The sequence below is a fragment of the Zingiber officinale genome, chromosome 10B (assembly GCF_018446385.1).
Source record: "Zingiber officinale cultivar Zhangliang chromosome 10B, Zo_v1.1, whole genome shotgun sequence".
In the NCBI taxonomy this organism is placed as follows: Eukaryota; Viridiplantae; Streptophyta; class Magnoliopsida; order Zingiberales; family Zingiberaceae; genus Zingiber; species Zingiber officinale.
In genome coordinates, this window is record NC_056005.1 from 93,329,510 (window position 1) to 93,345,037 (window position 15,528).

The 15,528-nt window shown below is 38.0% G+C and overlaps 1 protein-coding gene across 2 annotated transcripts; it reads right to left on the reverse strand.

Annotated features, from left to right (window-relative positions):
- Nucleotides 1-2,538: 2,538 nt before the first annotated feature.
- LOC122029410 (protein transport protein SEC16B homolog) lies at nt 2,539-12,370 on the reverse strand. 2 transcript variants are annotated; one of them, XM_042588382.1, is made up of 15 exons: nt 12,200-12,370; nt 10,206-12,120; nt 9,790-10,113; nt 7,665-7,793; nt 7,454-7,576; nt 6,998-7,159; nt 6,204-6,329; nt 5,983-6,117; nt 4,765-4,892; nt 4,590-4,701; nt 4,188-4,502; nt 3,904-4,020; nt 3,474-3,799; nt 3,103-3,392; nt 2,539-3,009 (listed from the first exon to the last, which is right to left on the reverse strand). In XM_042588382.1, the coding sequence occupies exons 2-15, from the start codon at nt 11,880-11,882 to the stop codon at nt 2,891-2,893; spliced, it is 4,083 nt and encodes a 1,360-aa protein (XP_042444316.1). In that variant the 5' UTR covers nt 11,883-12,120; nt 12,200-12,370; the 3' UTR covers nt 2,539-2,890. The 2 variants fall into 2 exon arrangements, with proteins under 2 accessions (XP_042444316.1, XP_042444315.1); XM_042588381.1 differs by having other exon boundaries at nt 2,539-3,392.
- Nucleotides 12,371-15,528: the final 3,158 nt, after the last annotated feature.

Below are 15,528 nucleotides of genomic sequence, written 5' to 3' on the forward strand. Positions count from 1 at the left end.
TCACATGTGTATCCTGCATACTTGCACACTCACATACACATATCAAATAACAAGGGTGAACCTAACTTAAACCCTTTGCCCAAACACTAAAACACATGGTCGCACGGACCATTGGGATTGCTCCAACATAACCTTCAAAATATGTGATCGACTGGTTTCCGATCAATAGCCCGTTGTCGACCATACCAGTGAATTCTTAGTACTGCTAACATTGTTTTACCTTACTGTTTTATATTTATTGTGCTAACTCAGTATTGCAGATAAATCTTAGTAGATCAGATTGTTCAAACACTAAGCGGGACCAGAAAAAGTCAAAATAGGTTTGAATGACTAGATGCTTGATAGGTAAGGTCAGGTAAGTAACTGAGGATAGTGATCCAGTGAGGACGAGTTTCAGTGAGATTATAGGTGTTGGTTCATGTTAGGTCCATTTTGGAAGCATAAACTGAAATCATGACTAAATCCTGATCTTGGTAAGACAAGATCTAATTAATAATGCTATTCTATATTACGCTAACTTCGTTTTGAAGGTTACACTTTATTATTGGACTAATGCATTTTTGTAGAGTTAAATGACAAAAATCAGCTTCGGATGAACAATATCGGAGGCACCTCATAGGTGCTCGAAGGCACCTCGAATCTGCATGGAAGGTGCCTTGGATAGGATGGAGGCACCCTTAAGGAGATAAGGTTTGTGAGCAAGGTTTCGTGACATGGAGGCACCCTGGAAGCATTGGAGGTGCATTGGAGGTGCTTGGAAGCGCCCTCGTGCAAATAGAAGTTGTAGTCAACAGAGCTTATCAAGTTCAAAAACAAGGGGATTACATTTGCAGTTGGAGGCGGCTCTGAGGAAAATTAGAGACGCCCTCAACAGCCAATAAAGGAAAGGTTCAGCCAACATTAAAGGAAAAAAAAATTGATTTTCGAGCTATTACGACTCTTCTGCTCCAAATATGGCATATTGTTGCAACATTACTACTCCGAGATATCCTACTGTTACCAGCAGACCAACACGACACACGAGCATGTTTAGACTCTACACTTCTAAGTGTTGGTAACAATTTAATATTGTTGTACATCTTTTATACTTGCAAAAGGAAAATATAAGTTGTTACACTTTCCCATTTTTCGTACTTGTATTCGATTTCCTCTTCCGATGGTACCGGAAGAGATTTATAGTGGATTACCCATCGATATAATCAGAAGGATCGTGAGTTTTAGAGTAGGAGTTTTCAAAGGCTCCGAACCAAGTAACCGCTTGTGTCTTGTCTTTTTCTCGTATTCTATTTCCATTTATTCTGCTGCGTACTTAATTTCAAAAGAAATTTTTTTTTTTAAATCATGTAATTCATCCCTCTTCCTCTCACGTGTATTGGTCATACACATTATATATATATATTTATATATATATTATCGAAAGAAATTTAACTTTATCTCGTATCCAAAACACAATTTTTATGTGGCAAAAGCATAAATTTATAAAATATAGACCAAGGCTGTAACTTCAAAAATATAATTTTTAATATTATAAAACGATTTTATATCAGTTTAATCTAACATTATAATATATGGTGAATAAATGAGATTTAATCAATATGAATACGAAAATGATGTATTTAAATATAAGATAAATGCATTCAAGATTGACTTTGACAATAGTGGAAATGCATAAATAAATGGAAATATTATCTAAGTGTAAGCTTGAATTTATCATTTTTTTTAATATCAGATTTTTATTTTATATAAATGGACGATCCAATTTATGAGTTTTCTCATAATCTATATATTTGTCAACATGGCAATAATGGCGTCTATACTATATGATCGTTTAACAATTAAAAAAAATTATTTGTGGTTTGTAATTGAGAGGCAAATTTAGAAATTTTGATTGGAAGAAATTAAAAATTAATTTTAAAAAACCATCGAATGGATTGGGAATTTAATTTGGGACTTTGTTTAGGTTTTAGGGGATGTTTTTGGACAATTTTAACTTGGTGGAATTCATAAATTTAGAGATCATAAAGAGCCATGTGTTAGGCATGCCAAAAAGTGGGCTCTAGTACGAAAAACACTCAGATTTAATCTTGAGAACTAAAGGATTTGAAAGAATATGGGTTGGGAGTCAGTTGACATATTCAATTGTGGCCAAAGATGAATATGTTAATCCTCAATGTGCCAAGGTCAACACGGAGGTGATAAATCACGAACGACTACTAACCTTTGGAATAATGACTAACACATAAGGGAGGTATTTATCTCGAATTTATCGAGATTTGAACCTCAGACCTCAGTGGGTTGACATATTCAAGAACTACCCGAGAAATGTCGAAATGGCTTTGACATATTACCAACATTTATCGCTTTTTCCCCAATGTTGAACATCGATCCATCCAACACCAAGGTAGCATTGTCCTGCAGAAGAATTCTAAAAGATCTCTAAGCTCCCTGCAAGAATGATCATCATAATCCTAACTGTGATCAAACATGCCACTCCATAAGGATTCCAAAAGTTAAATGACATTAAATTAAACAATACGATACAAGGAAAGATCTTAAACTTTGCTACTTGATCTGTATCAAAAATGTTTGTCTTACAAGGAAATGTCGGAAAACAATAAGAAGAATAAATCAACAAATTATCTGTACATCCACGTCTACATGCTTTCATGTAGGACAGCATATCACGTGACCTCAAGCATCCCCATGGTATCAGCAAGTTACATAAGGAAAAGATTTGGTAAGACTACATATTTCTATCCCTTAAAACTGTCCCTACATATTTCTATCCCTTAAAACTGCCCCTTAAATTCATCGCCTCTGCCGTCTTAGGTTTGCAGGACAGGAAAAGAGTTGTAGACCTCAAGCTACTTGTTCACAATGCAGCTATGCGCTAGAGTTCTATTTCTTGAAGGTCATCCCCCACGGAAGTATCATGTTGCTGCAAAGATGAACTGCTTTGCTTGCTATGGGTGGGTGAGAATATTGTGGGGCCGTGTCCCAACCTCGCACCTGCCATGGTTTCATTGAATGATTCATAAGTCCCATTCCAAGATGCTGCTCTCGATCCGTAGACATGAGCATTATTGTTTTGAGGGGTATTACTGTTCATGCTAGGAAGTTGTTGCATGGAAGATGAAGCTGATGAAGGTAGTGAGGAAAAGGATGCTTCTCTATTTGCTGGTTCAGATGGATCTTCACCAGTGGTGACATCTCTATTGTTGTCACCAGCCGCGTCAGTTGGCTTTTCATCGGTGGTTGCGGGTGCCATAGGCACAAAAAAATTTGCACCAATCAATGGCTTTGCCAATGGAACTGTAGGTGAGTGGAAAGTGTTTGTGGATGCACCATTGGCACCACCACCGCCGCCGCCTTTGTTGAATGTATCAACGTACCTGTGAAGTATCAAAACTTTACATTAACATCCCTAGAGAATCTGCAACAGAAAAATACAATAAGAAAAATGAAGTGTTTACCTTGACCTGACCCCCATTCTGCCACGGGCAGAGAACTGATTTTGGCTGGGTGGAGTTGGTGGAATTGCAGAGTTTTGTTCCAATGGAGCCAAATGTTTATCTGTTAGCCTGCCCTTATCGGCGAGACTATCTGTTTTGAAAGTATCGTTGATTGTGTTGTCACTCTTGAAAGCACTACTAATCTTGTAATCTGCCATACCATTCTGGAATGATGTTGTCGGAGGTGGGGGTAGGTGGGGTTCGTCGGCTGGAGGATCAGCTCCTTCTTCCACCCATCTCTTAAGCTTTTCATCGTAGTAGAACTTGTTGCTTTCACCCAGTTTTGCCTTCACATTACCAGAAATAGAAGTATACAGTAAGCTCAAGTAACTAAAGGTATGTAGAAGACAACCTATGATGTTCACAAACAAAATCATGCCAGGGAAAATACCTGATGAGGGGATCTTGACACCCACCCCATGGTTTTCTGAAGAAATTGTGAGCCAATGCGTCCAAAGCGTGAGCCACCAGCTGTAGCTTTGCTTTGTGGATCGTCTGGGCTTGAATCCTGTGATAATTTTCCAACAAAGTTTGTAAAAAAAGCAAAGATAGTTACCATACTAAGAAGAAAAATACAAGTCACCAAATCGAATGGATAACTTGAAATGAAATCAACTAAAAGGAATCATATTCCCTAAAAACTGCTTTGATTTTCATCAAAAGGGAAAACTCCACCTGTTTAGGGGTTCGACCAAAATCAGGCTCTGAAACACTTCTATTGTGCCTGATCGCTTTGCTATCATTATCGTTTGACCATTCAGTCATTGTCTCCACTGACGCCGATGGAACTAAAGAAGCCATGACCATTGTTGATTGGTTATTTGATACTTTAGGGACATTAGAATAGGTTTCTTTGTTATCTACATTTCCCGAAGGCACATGCGAAAGAGGTGCTGGTGATGCACCTATCATACGGTAAATAGATCTATCAAAAGTAGTAAACAACTTTCCAACTAGTTTTGCAGGAACCAAACTTGAACCATAACCACCCTGGACAAGTGAAAAGGACATCAGATGAAAGAAAACGTCCAGGCTGTGAAAAATGAAGACAATTATTAGGCTCCCCAAGAAAACTACCTGTTGGTGGGTACGAAGTCTATCATCTAAAGAGGATAACAACGATTTCCACATTTCAAGCTCAGAAGTACGAGCAGAACTCTTGAGCAATTTTGAAGCAGCTTGACAGTACCTGCATTATATCTAACATGTTTAGGCAATAGGGATGGAAGAAAAACATACTCTTACTACTCACTTCAACGAATCTGAAATCTTTCCAACTTCTGCCAGCATGTAGGCATAAATTATCTTGTACGGTTGGAAAGGTTGTAGGATAAACTGAGAATTTCCTTGCACCTTTGAATACTCGTAAAGTTCTGTTCTCTGTACATGGATTGCAAAAAGTTATCTGTTTGTTTGCCTTCAGCATATACACGGCCATGAAGGCAGGAACTAGAGCATGTATAGTTAACTTTCATTTAACAGTAAGAACAACATCATGTAATGGGATCAAAAAAATGATTTGAACTATCTAAAAATAATCTTTTAGAGCCATCATTAAAAAAGAACACCTGGTGCACGAAGCTCTCACTAATGCAGGGTCCCGGAGAAGGGTTGGACCACATTAAGTTCATTGTACGTAGTCTTACCTTACATTGCAAGAGGCTATTTCCACAACTCGAACTCATGACCACAAGGTCACACGACAACAACTTTGTCGTTCCACCAAGGCTCCCCTCTTTAGAGCCATCATTAAAAGCTCAAAAAAAATCTCCTAATATTTCTACATCAGAAAAGAACTACCAACTAGCAAAAACTGAACAAGCACAATGCAAAATAAGTGCTTCAGTGACAAATTCAGAAAACAACATTAAGAATCAATCAACTCATTGGTCTCCTTGATTTTAACATCATATTTTACTAGTAGCTATTGATATAAAGAAACCAGAATATGATCCCAAGTAAACATATGATGGTTGTTCATGAGCACCTGGCTTTCATAATACAACAACAACAACCAAGCCTTTACTTAACTTTCATAATATCAGCCTAAAAAAATGAACCAAAACTCATAAGGTTTTAAATATAAATAAAAAATTTATAGCAACAATTCTAGAAACCATAAACTAGTCCTTTTGGTGTTTCAATAAAGAGTACATGCTAAAACTCTACACGGATATCTTCATCATGTCTCAACTATTAAGAAAGCAAGTAGACTAATGAAGCATACTTGAGTGCATATATGCAGACACTGAGCAAAGGTTGACCATTCTCATAATGATTCACAAAGGTTGAAAGCAGACATGCTTTAACAGGCTACAAAAATAACGCATTTGAATAAATACATGCAATTGATTTTTCAGACTTCAAGGGAGAAAAAGCATGATCTGTTCAACCTAAAACATCATATTAAAAAAACCAGCTAGCATCACAAACAATAAAAAACAACTGAAAGTTACAGAATAAAAACAACCTGAATAGCATCGGGAGTAGCATATGTCCTTGGGTACTTCAAGTGATCAGCACCAATAAGACAGAGTCTTGCAATCTCGTTATATGACTCAATATTTGCTTCAGCAACCAAGTAACAAGTGTGAGCAGCAGCTACCTGCATCAATATGAATTAGGGGAGTAAACCAAAGTAACCAACTTCTATAATAAGATAAAAGAAATAATAAGCAAAAGGATAGCAACCTCCCCTCTGTCCTTCCATAGGCAGTCTCCAAGATGCATAATTACCAGTTCATCATCTTTTGTTCTGTTTGCAGTTATAATTGCCAAATTCTCTTCCCATTTATCCAACATCCCACTGGGCTGAACCTGTCAAGTGTTAGAGAAGAAAATGAAAATCAAAACCTAATGCTGAAGCATGTCAAAATAGAATTTTATATCACAAATTGATGATAAACTAAGTTTGAAAAACAATTAATTGAGAAAGAATAACAATCTAGGAAATCAAAATTTCTGCAATCATTTATAACTTGAGTATGTTGAAATCATATTTGATCCCTATGACATCCAAGGAGAATCACAAATAACAACACATTTGACAGAGGGTTTGCTGCAAGCCAATTTGGGAGACTATGGGGAAATTGGAAGCTACTGTAAGTAATGTGTTTATAGGGGTTATTATGGAAAATTAAAATACACCAACAATCTACAATCATGAATATAAATCAAGCAATGATCACATGTAGGATTCCAGAACTTTCTGCTTTTACGAACATAAATATGATCAAAGCTTATGCGTTTGAAATCAGAGAAATTTAGATATAAATATGTTTTCTCATATCAAAGTCATGAGATAAACATTGGCCCTATCTGCAACAACACATGCATCTGATAGGCTAGTGATTTACTTTCAACCAAGAATTTGTTCATATCAAATCAGAGGTCACTTTTACCTTGACAAAGGAAGAATGACAGAGAACATTCATCTTGAAGTATAAGTACGAGTTAATTCCTACGTATATATTTAGTTAAATCACCTGTGTAGGCTGCATAGGTGAAGGCACGGGTAAGGTATTAACTGCATTCTTTGCAGAAAACACATCTGCAGGTTGCCCAGCAATAAGTAGACATAGTGATCGTAAAGGTGATCCAAATGCAAACTGATGCTGTGCCATCTTCTTCACTGTGTCAACATAAAACTGCAACCAAAATTATGAGATATATCAGAGCTAAAGAAGAAGATTTTTTTTTCCCATTATAACATGAAACAAAAATAGATAATCTAAATTAAATCAAAATCCAACTACATGAGCCATCTTCTTCACTGTTGCACACATAGAACTGCAAGCAAAATATGAGATCTATCAGAGCAAGTGAAGAAACAAGAATTTCCCGCATCATAACCATGAAAAAGAAACAAATATTATATACATCCAAATCAAGATCAACTAAATAAAGATATGTAATTACAGAGAAGAGAAAAGTATACAAACCTTCTCGCCAAGCTGTGCAGCAAGAACAAGAGCAGGGCCCCATAATTGACCTTCTTGCGCAGATTGGAGAGCCTCCTTCCTTTTACCAGAAACAAGAAGGCTTTGCACCATAGCAGCAGTTGTCTGAAAGAAGTTGACAGAATAGAGACTATTACAGCAGTTCAGTGGACTACATGAAATTATGAACAAAAACTTGAATAACTGAAGGTACCTGAAGTTGGCTTTCTGACGGAATAGTATTCAAACAATAAGCAGATGAATCATACCCTCCAAAAGGAGCGCCTTTGGTTTTTGATGAAGCAAAAAGATTGCATACTTCCATTTCTGGACCATTAACATCCTACAAGCAAGAGAATTATACTGAAGGAACAAGAGAAATGCTAAAACTTGAAGAATTCTGAGATTAAAAGTAATGAGAAAGTAAGGTTCATCCTTAATAGCAAGTACTTTTCTGCTAGCCTTACATATACGACCAAACAGCTTTACAGAAGGAACAAATGACAACTAATATTTAGAGCCAGTAAGTGATATGTTCCTTGATGAAGACCTCTATTTGCACTTGCCTATTAACCTATCGGCAACATCCTACTACACAATAACATAAGGGTATCTTAAATAGAGTACCATTCCAAGAAGCTCTGGTTGGCTGTAGTCTTTAGCCAATGAATTCAAAAATGCTAAATCAATGAAATTTTGGTTAAGGTGATAGTTATATGAAATCAGCCAATCTAGTGCTGCTACTAATTTATCCCTATATCATAATCTCAGAGCAGATTCCTATCTTGTAGAATCCAGATTAGCATCAGTAATTTGTGTAAATTAGGCTCACTCAATCCTAGAAACACCACATGATCCGATCAGCTCTGGTGGCTGTTGAATTAAAAGCATTAGAGATGCAGATGGAAGACCGCTTTCCAGTAATTTAGTCAAGAAGGAAAAAAACAACAAACTGTACCAACATGCTGGAGATGCTAACTCAAAGAAGCAAAAAAAGACCTCCCAATAGTCAAAGACTTATCCATCACTCCTTTAATGGGTGTATACAAATTACAGGGAAATTCTTTAGCAGATACTTTTTGTATCACAAAAACAATCATTAATTTCCTATTTTCTCTACTTCATACTATCAAACAGTATATCTGATTTAGCTTATTGATTGAATGAAAAATCATCTCCACTCGTGCCAATATAAAAAACATAAAATTTGGTCAAGATAGTAAGCTCATGGGGCTGTTAGCCATACCTGAAATCACTGGACAAATCTTACTTCAACTAGTAAATCCTGATGCAAATGATAGCAAATTCTTCCTCCTAGGCAGATACTGCATGTAAACTTTTTGGTTATCTAAATTCACAAAGATGATCCTGTGAAAAATTCTACTTCATCTTCTCCACAATGAAGCTTTGTACTCTCCATTTATCTTCTCAAATTTTAGGTTATCTAAATTCATCCTTGATTTCACTTTCCTTCTTGTTTTTCTTAGTCACAGTCAAAAAAGGTCAAGATAATAAAATGTATAGAACTATGAAATCATGTTAGGGTAATATTACCATCAGATTGGCAAAAGCCAATTAATCAGAGGGGAGATGCAGCGCACAAGTAGAAATCCTCATCCTTAAGATATGTTACACAAATCTGTCTAGAAAAGTGAGCACAATCTCTAACGAATATTGGTCAAGTTTTTGTATATTACCATCATAATCCAAAATGTAAACAATATTGGCACCCTTGTTAGTCTTTAGGAGAAATTGACAAAGGATCTTAAAACTTGTAGATTGGTTCCTGATTCTATCTACATCTGGAAATGCATAAACAGATTGCCATCGTCTTTGCTGTTCCAACAACAACATTCTTTAATGAGAAAAGGCATCACATTAGGAAAAACAGTAACAATGATGCCTTTGAGGTGGAATCCATATTCCTGCAATAATCATCCACAAGAATGGCCATCACCAGCGCATTATAAGCTCAACCTACACCATGTTTGCTGATGATTTAGCTTTCCATATTAGTCAGTGAAATAATGACACGGAGTAGGAGAATTATGAGGTCAGAAAACAAATTCTGTGAATGAAGTTGCACCATGGTACAGTGGAAAGAAGTTATTATCTAAATATGAGAAGTCGGACGAAACCAAATATTAATTCTGTAAGAATGAAATGCAAGACCTCCAAAATGACGAGTTCAGAATATAATATTTATATAACCATTAGAAAGCAAAAATTGCAGTCATGGACTTAAGAGTGGCAGGAATATGGGTATCATTCTTTTCTACCTTGTGAATCATAGAAACAATCATATAACTGTAACAAGAAATAAAACATATTATAAAAACCTCTAGCGATGGATCAGAACCAAAAGGAGATCGAAGTTTGCCATAATTTTGCAATGATATTTTGAGCAACGAATGGAGCAACTTCAAAAGTTTTCCTTTCTGGAACTCCATCACAGGAGCATCATAGCTCGAGATTCTTTCATCTAACCATTTATTTATATCCTTTGTAAAAGCACTCCCACCAACAAGAGGACCTGGAAAATGATGATGGCACAAGGAATTGAAGTAGTCCAATCCAGTGCCTGAACCAATACTGGAAGCATCAAGTTCATTCGTCACAACTTCAGATAAGGTAAGAATAGAAATCACACCAGCAGCAGTCCCCTTGCAAATGAAAACAAATTTTCAGATGCATGACACTGAAAAATGTTCAAAACTAAAATGTTGACACAAAACCATCAATTTTTGAAGCTTACCTGGTTTCCATAGTCTATGTTTGTGCTAGAAGAGGTAGCATTTCTCACAACTAAGAGCTTCCCACCAAATCCAAAAGCAACCAAAGCATGTGCAGGTCGTCCAGCTGATGATCTTCCTTTATCAGATGAATAAGCGAACTGGGAATAAGCAGCTTTGGTATCTTGTAATGAATGCTGTAGATAGTCAACTGAATTATGATTGCCTAAGAAGCTGCTTGGTATATTGTCCTGAATGCTATGTGGCATATTTTTAGAATAATTTGGATATTTGCATTCCCCATTAACAGAGTTGTATGGTATCATAGTCCCATTAGAGCTGCCAAAATCATGATAAACATCAGGTTTAAATGTCTGAAGCCCCACATTCTTAGCTGCATGAGAACCATTAGGCATGCTTGGATTATAAAAACTCTGCATCTCCTGCTTGTCACCAACTTGTGCAGCCTGCAGCATGCTCTGCTGAGGAGAATAGCTGCTTGATAGAGGAACCCAGTGCTGTCCAAACTCTTGGCTCTCCGGGGTTCCATTAGAACTTTGTTTAGGCTGGCCAACTTGATCATATACATGGAAGTTCTCACCTGAGAAGCCATTCGAAGCTACAACCTCATTCTGAACTCCAGTTGGTATCTGTGTAGCATATGACTCCAGGGCATACCACTGTTGGGTGTTGGTGTCATAGTACCATCCAGGATACTGAGGATCAAATACCATGTTAGGAGGGAATTCCATGTTCTCCGGATAACCAACACTCGAATTGGTAGTTGTTGCATTTGTAGCAGTTGCACTTTTTTCAGCTATGGTCTCCAAGACTGGGTGTGAACTCTGCTGATGGTACAGATCATCTGAACTACCAACATTTGAGTTGAAAGAAGTAGTTTCCGCACTTTCTTTAAAGTCACCTAGTGACTCCACTCTTGATGAATCATAGTGATTTTGTGCATTCATGCCAGCATCATAGCCATCCAATTGATACCATTGCCCAGTGGCCGCATCATACTTCCAACCAGGGTAAAGACTCTCCCAGTATTGTGCATCAGCAATATTTGTGTTATCATCAGGAGCTGAACCGAAGAGTTGGGAGTCTTGAAAATTCAAGGAATTTGAATGTGCATCTAAGTTTTCAACTTGATTTCCCAAGGGGGAAAGATTAAGGTCGGAATTGGATATCAATCTATCAGATGATGAATCAACATTCTCTGTAAAGAACTCGGAATAGCTTTCCAACCTGACATTGCCAAATGGCTGATCGCTGACACTGAAGGCACTCCACTGGACCTCTTTTACACTGGTTCCCTTAGATCCAGAATGTTGAGTGGGCAATGAACTTTGCGGTTCAATTACAACAGCACTCACAACTGAACTCCCCGCTGGAGCTACCTGGTCCATAGAAGAATCCGAAGGTGGGCAGTCAACAGAGGCCAAAAGTTCCTTTGAAGAATCTGAAGACTGCAATGTCTCACTTTGTTGTAGACCATATGATTCGAAAATCAATCCAGCATCATCAGGATCCTCGACAGAGGTACCAATATCATCATCGAGGCTGAGATTAGAAAAATCTCTCACGATTCCATTGGAACGAGGTCGCGAACCCTCTCTACCAAAATCGTCATCCACGAGATTGTCGAAGAAATCCTCATCGGTCTGATCCTCCACGTGGAAAGCAGAAAGAGATGACATTTGATTCTCAACAAAGCGTAGCTACCAAGGACTTCGCTCAAGCCGGATCCCCCAAAAAAAGAGCAAAAACACCAAAGATCGAACTAACAGGCGATCCTTGCTAGTAACCGCAGATTCGATTCCATAGAAATCGTATCCAAAACTCTAATAGATCTCCATCATCCCAAAACTACAGCTTCCAAAGTGATACTAGAATATCAGGAAGACACTTCTAGCAAGATCGAACAAATCCTCCGATCTGGCACAGAAAACGGCACTGAAACATAACAAACAACGCGCGGGGAAGACGAATCAGCCTTCAGAAATTCAAAACTTACCTAGCAAGATGCCGGAATCGAATAGAAACCAGGAGTGCACAGATCTGAGAGGACGGAAGCGAAGAGGAGACAGAACCCTCGTTGGCGATCCAGCCGACACCTCGCCTCGCGTCCTTCTCCCCCCTTTCCTTCTCCTCAATTTGTTAATTTGCTTCCATTTCCCCTGTTTTTTCAACAAATTCCCGGATTAACGTCAGGCGCTTGGCAAACCGGTTCGCGATCCGACGCCATGGTCGAAATAAAAATATATCAGGGGCTTAAATGGAACTTTGTGATGTGAAAGCGAGAGATACTCCACTGCTTGAGCGGGTCGTTCACCACACGCTTTCTGAGCCACTCATCGCGTGGGCTCCACATTTCGAGTGCCGTAGGCCCACAGCGGATCCCGTTGACTAATGCACTTGGCTGATTGACCGAACCTGCCCAATCAGATCGCTTCATTTATAGTAAATTGAAAGGATAAATATATAGAAAATAATTATTTTTAATTAATAAGTTTCCAAAATGTGTTAAATTTTAAAAAGCATTAAAAGCTATATGCAAATTATTGATTTTCTCGTGATCAGATTGAATAAAAAATTTAAAAACATTATATATACTTTTTCTTTTCAAGATAATACAAATTAAATTTCTACAAAAGGCATGCATGGGGTATTTTGGACCATTCCAAGAGAATCATCTCTTACCCATATTTATTATAGTAAAAAAATAATCTAGATTAGATTAGATTATATGTAGGAAAATAAATTATTGAGCTAATTTTCTATCTCATTATAATAAATTTATCATTCTCTAATTAACTAGGCACTCTGTAAAGTTCTTGCTCATCTATTATTGAAAAAGAACTTACCATTTTAATAGAAAGATATATATTGGCATAGGATCACAATTGATGTGAATGTATTAAATTAATTGACGCTCTTGGAACACAATTGAGTTAGTTATCATATGGTAGATATTGTTATAATAGGTAAGAGATCGAATATCGGTGAAACTAAGAAAAATGTCCTCCCATGCCAATTGTAGTTTTCGATTTACCTTCTCATAAATGATTATAAGGTTGACCCCGTGTGGGGTCGTTGGATGGTAAATTCCACCTTTTACTATAATGAAATTAATTGATTATTTTTTAATTATAATTTGGCTACTAACTAATACTTCCTTAACTATAACTTATCTAGTTGAAAGTGAAAAGAAATACCCATAAGTACCTTGGCATAAATATTTATCAATCAATAATTAATCGGCAAAAGTTGATAACTTTTACCTTGGGGGTCTCTCCAAAATTCAACCACGGAGCCAAAAAATTTGTAGCCCTTGGACTAATTTGAAAAAAAACCTCCAGACTACTTCCTCTCTTTTTTACTCGGGCTACTTTCCCCTCTTTCTCACATATATTTTCTTTTTCCCATAGAAAATTCAGTCGCTCCTCTTCGTTGTCGACATTGGGCCCCGGGCTATAGTCGAGTAGGTCACCTGTTTCCTTTTATAACCTTTATCGAGTAACGACATCTCTTATGTCATTATGATTTTCTTTCTGTAATGATCGACGACCATCATTACTAGTCGCAATGGTGGAACCAACCTAAGTGATCTACCCAAGTTGATCTCAGGGTGTGAGCCATGAATATTGACACCAACACCATCAGCCCCGAACTATCTTCCTCTTTCTCTCACATTTTTCCTTTCAACTCCCACAATATATGCTACTTAGTAGATACATTATAATAACAATCAATTTTAATGTGTTTGTACATTCATGAAAGACGAAATCAATTGCAAGTGTGAAGAGAGACTTTGTTAAGAGTGATCGACTCCAAGTGATGAAGTCTTCTATTTGAAACTCATCAGGGGCGTAGCCAAGATTTAAAATTACTAGGGTAAATAATCGATGTTGGTGTTTCGACGATGATGGTTGCGGCCGAGTCGTGATGACAGGGCGGAATCGACACCGCTGTGGCAGGGAGAACAATGATGATAAAACTATTGATGGTGATAGTAGTGAACTTGATGCAGTGGTGGTCATGGATGAAGGTAGCGACAACGAGGCTGGGGGCAACAACTGCGACTACGGTGAGGGTCCCATGGATATAACACGCTTATAAAGAGAAGGGATGCCACGGTTGTGCTCATTGAGTTGCGATCAGACGCTTGCGAGGAGAGACAAGGAAGGCACAGCGTTGACTGCTCGTGCGACAGATAGAGCAGTGTGCGTGGGGAGGTGAAGTCGTCGTGGGGAGGTGAAGCAACTATGAAATAAGGGAAAATTTAGATTTAATTTAAATTTTTGGCAAGCAACCATGCAATAGGGAGAAATAAAGGTTGAAATAAAATTATGATGGGACTTAAATAAAATTTTAATTGTAATATTTTAAACTGGGGCGGGGTTGGAGCTCACTCTAGTCTAAGGGTGGCTCCATCCCTGGAACTTGTGTGTCGCATCCGACATTGATTTATACATTACTTATCACTTGATGCGGTAGAATTTGAATGCTCGCTATTTAGCGCTCCTCACTGCTCCGAGAACCAAAGAATAGGTTCTTGCCCAAGGTCAATATGCAATTTGACGATGTTGATCTTATCCCGATATGCCCCATGCTTAATTGAGATTTCAGTTGTTGAATGAAAGAAAGTGTTGGTGAGAAAAATCTCTCCATTTGTTCGATTGTCTATTCTCTTTTATAACTTTTATCGAGTAATGACACCCCTTATGACATTATGATTTTCTGTCTACAATGATCGATGACCATCATTACTGGTCACAATGGCAGAGCCAGCCCGGGTGATCTACCCGAGTTGATCTAGGGTTGTGAGCCATGAGCATTGACGCCAACGCCATCACCCCTAAGTTGTCTTCCTCTTTCTCACACGTTTTTCCTTTCAACTCTCACCATAACTATGAACTTGTCTTCTTCTCAACATCGTCGGACCCCCTAGGCTAAATCTCAGGTATGCGTTAACATAGCTTTGCCCTTAACTAGTCGCTCATTTGATAATATGTCATCAATGCTCATCACTATTAGTAGTCTTCATGGTTCGCCACTCCTTCCTAAAAGGATTCACCTTTAGGTTAAACCCTCATCGTCCACAACCACAAGATTCAAGGAAAGCTTGAATTGTAGGCACCAAGCACCACACACCTTTAAACTCCCAAAACCCAAGTGTCAAATTTCTCATGTTCTTGAGCTCTCTTGCATTCGAGCACCAAGCGCCTCGTACTCTCGAGCTCTCCTGCATTTGTGATCTTGTCCGAGAATATTGATGGGTGAGTCACTGATGAGTTGGCGTCAATGTTGATTTGGTCGTCAGTTGTCAAGCTACTAGAAGAC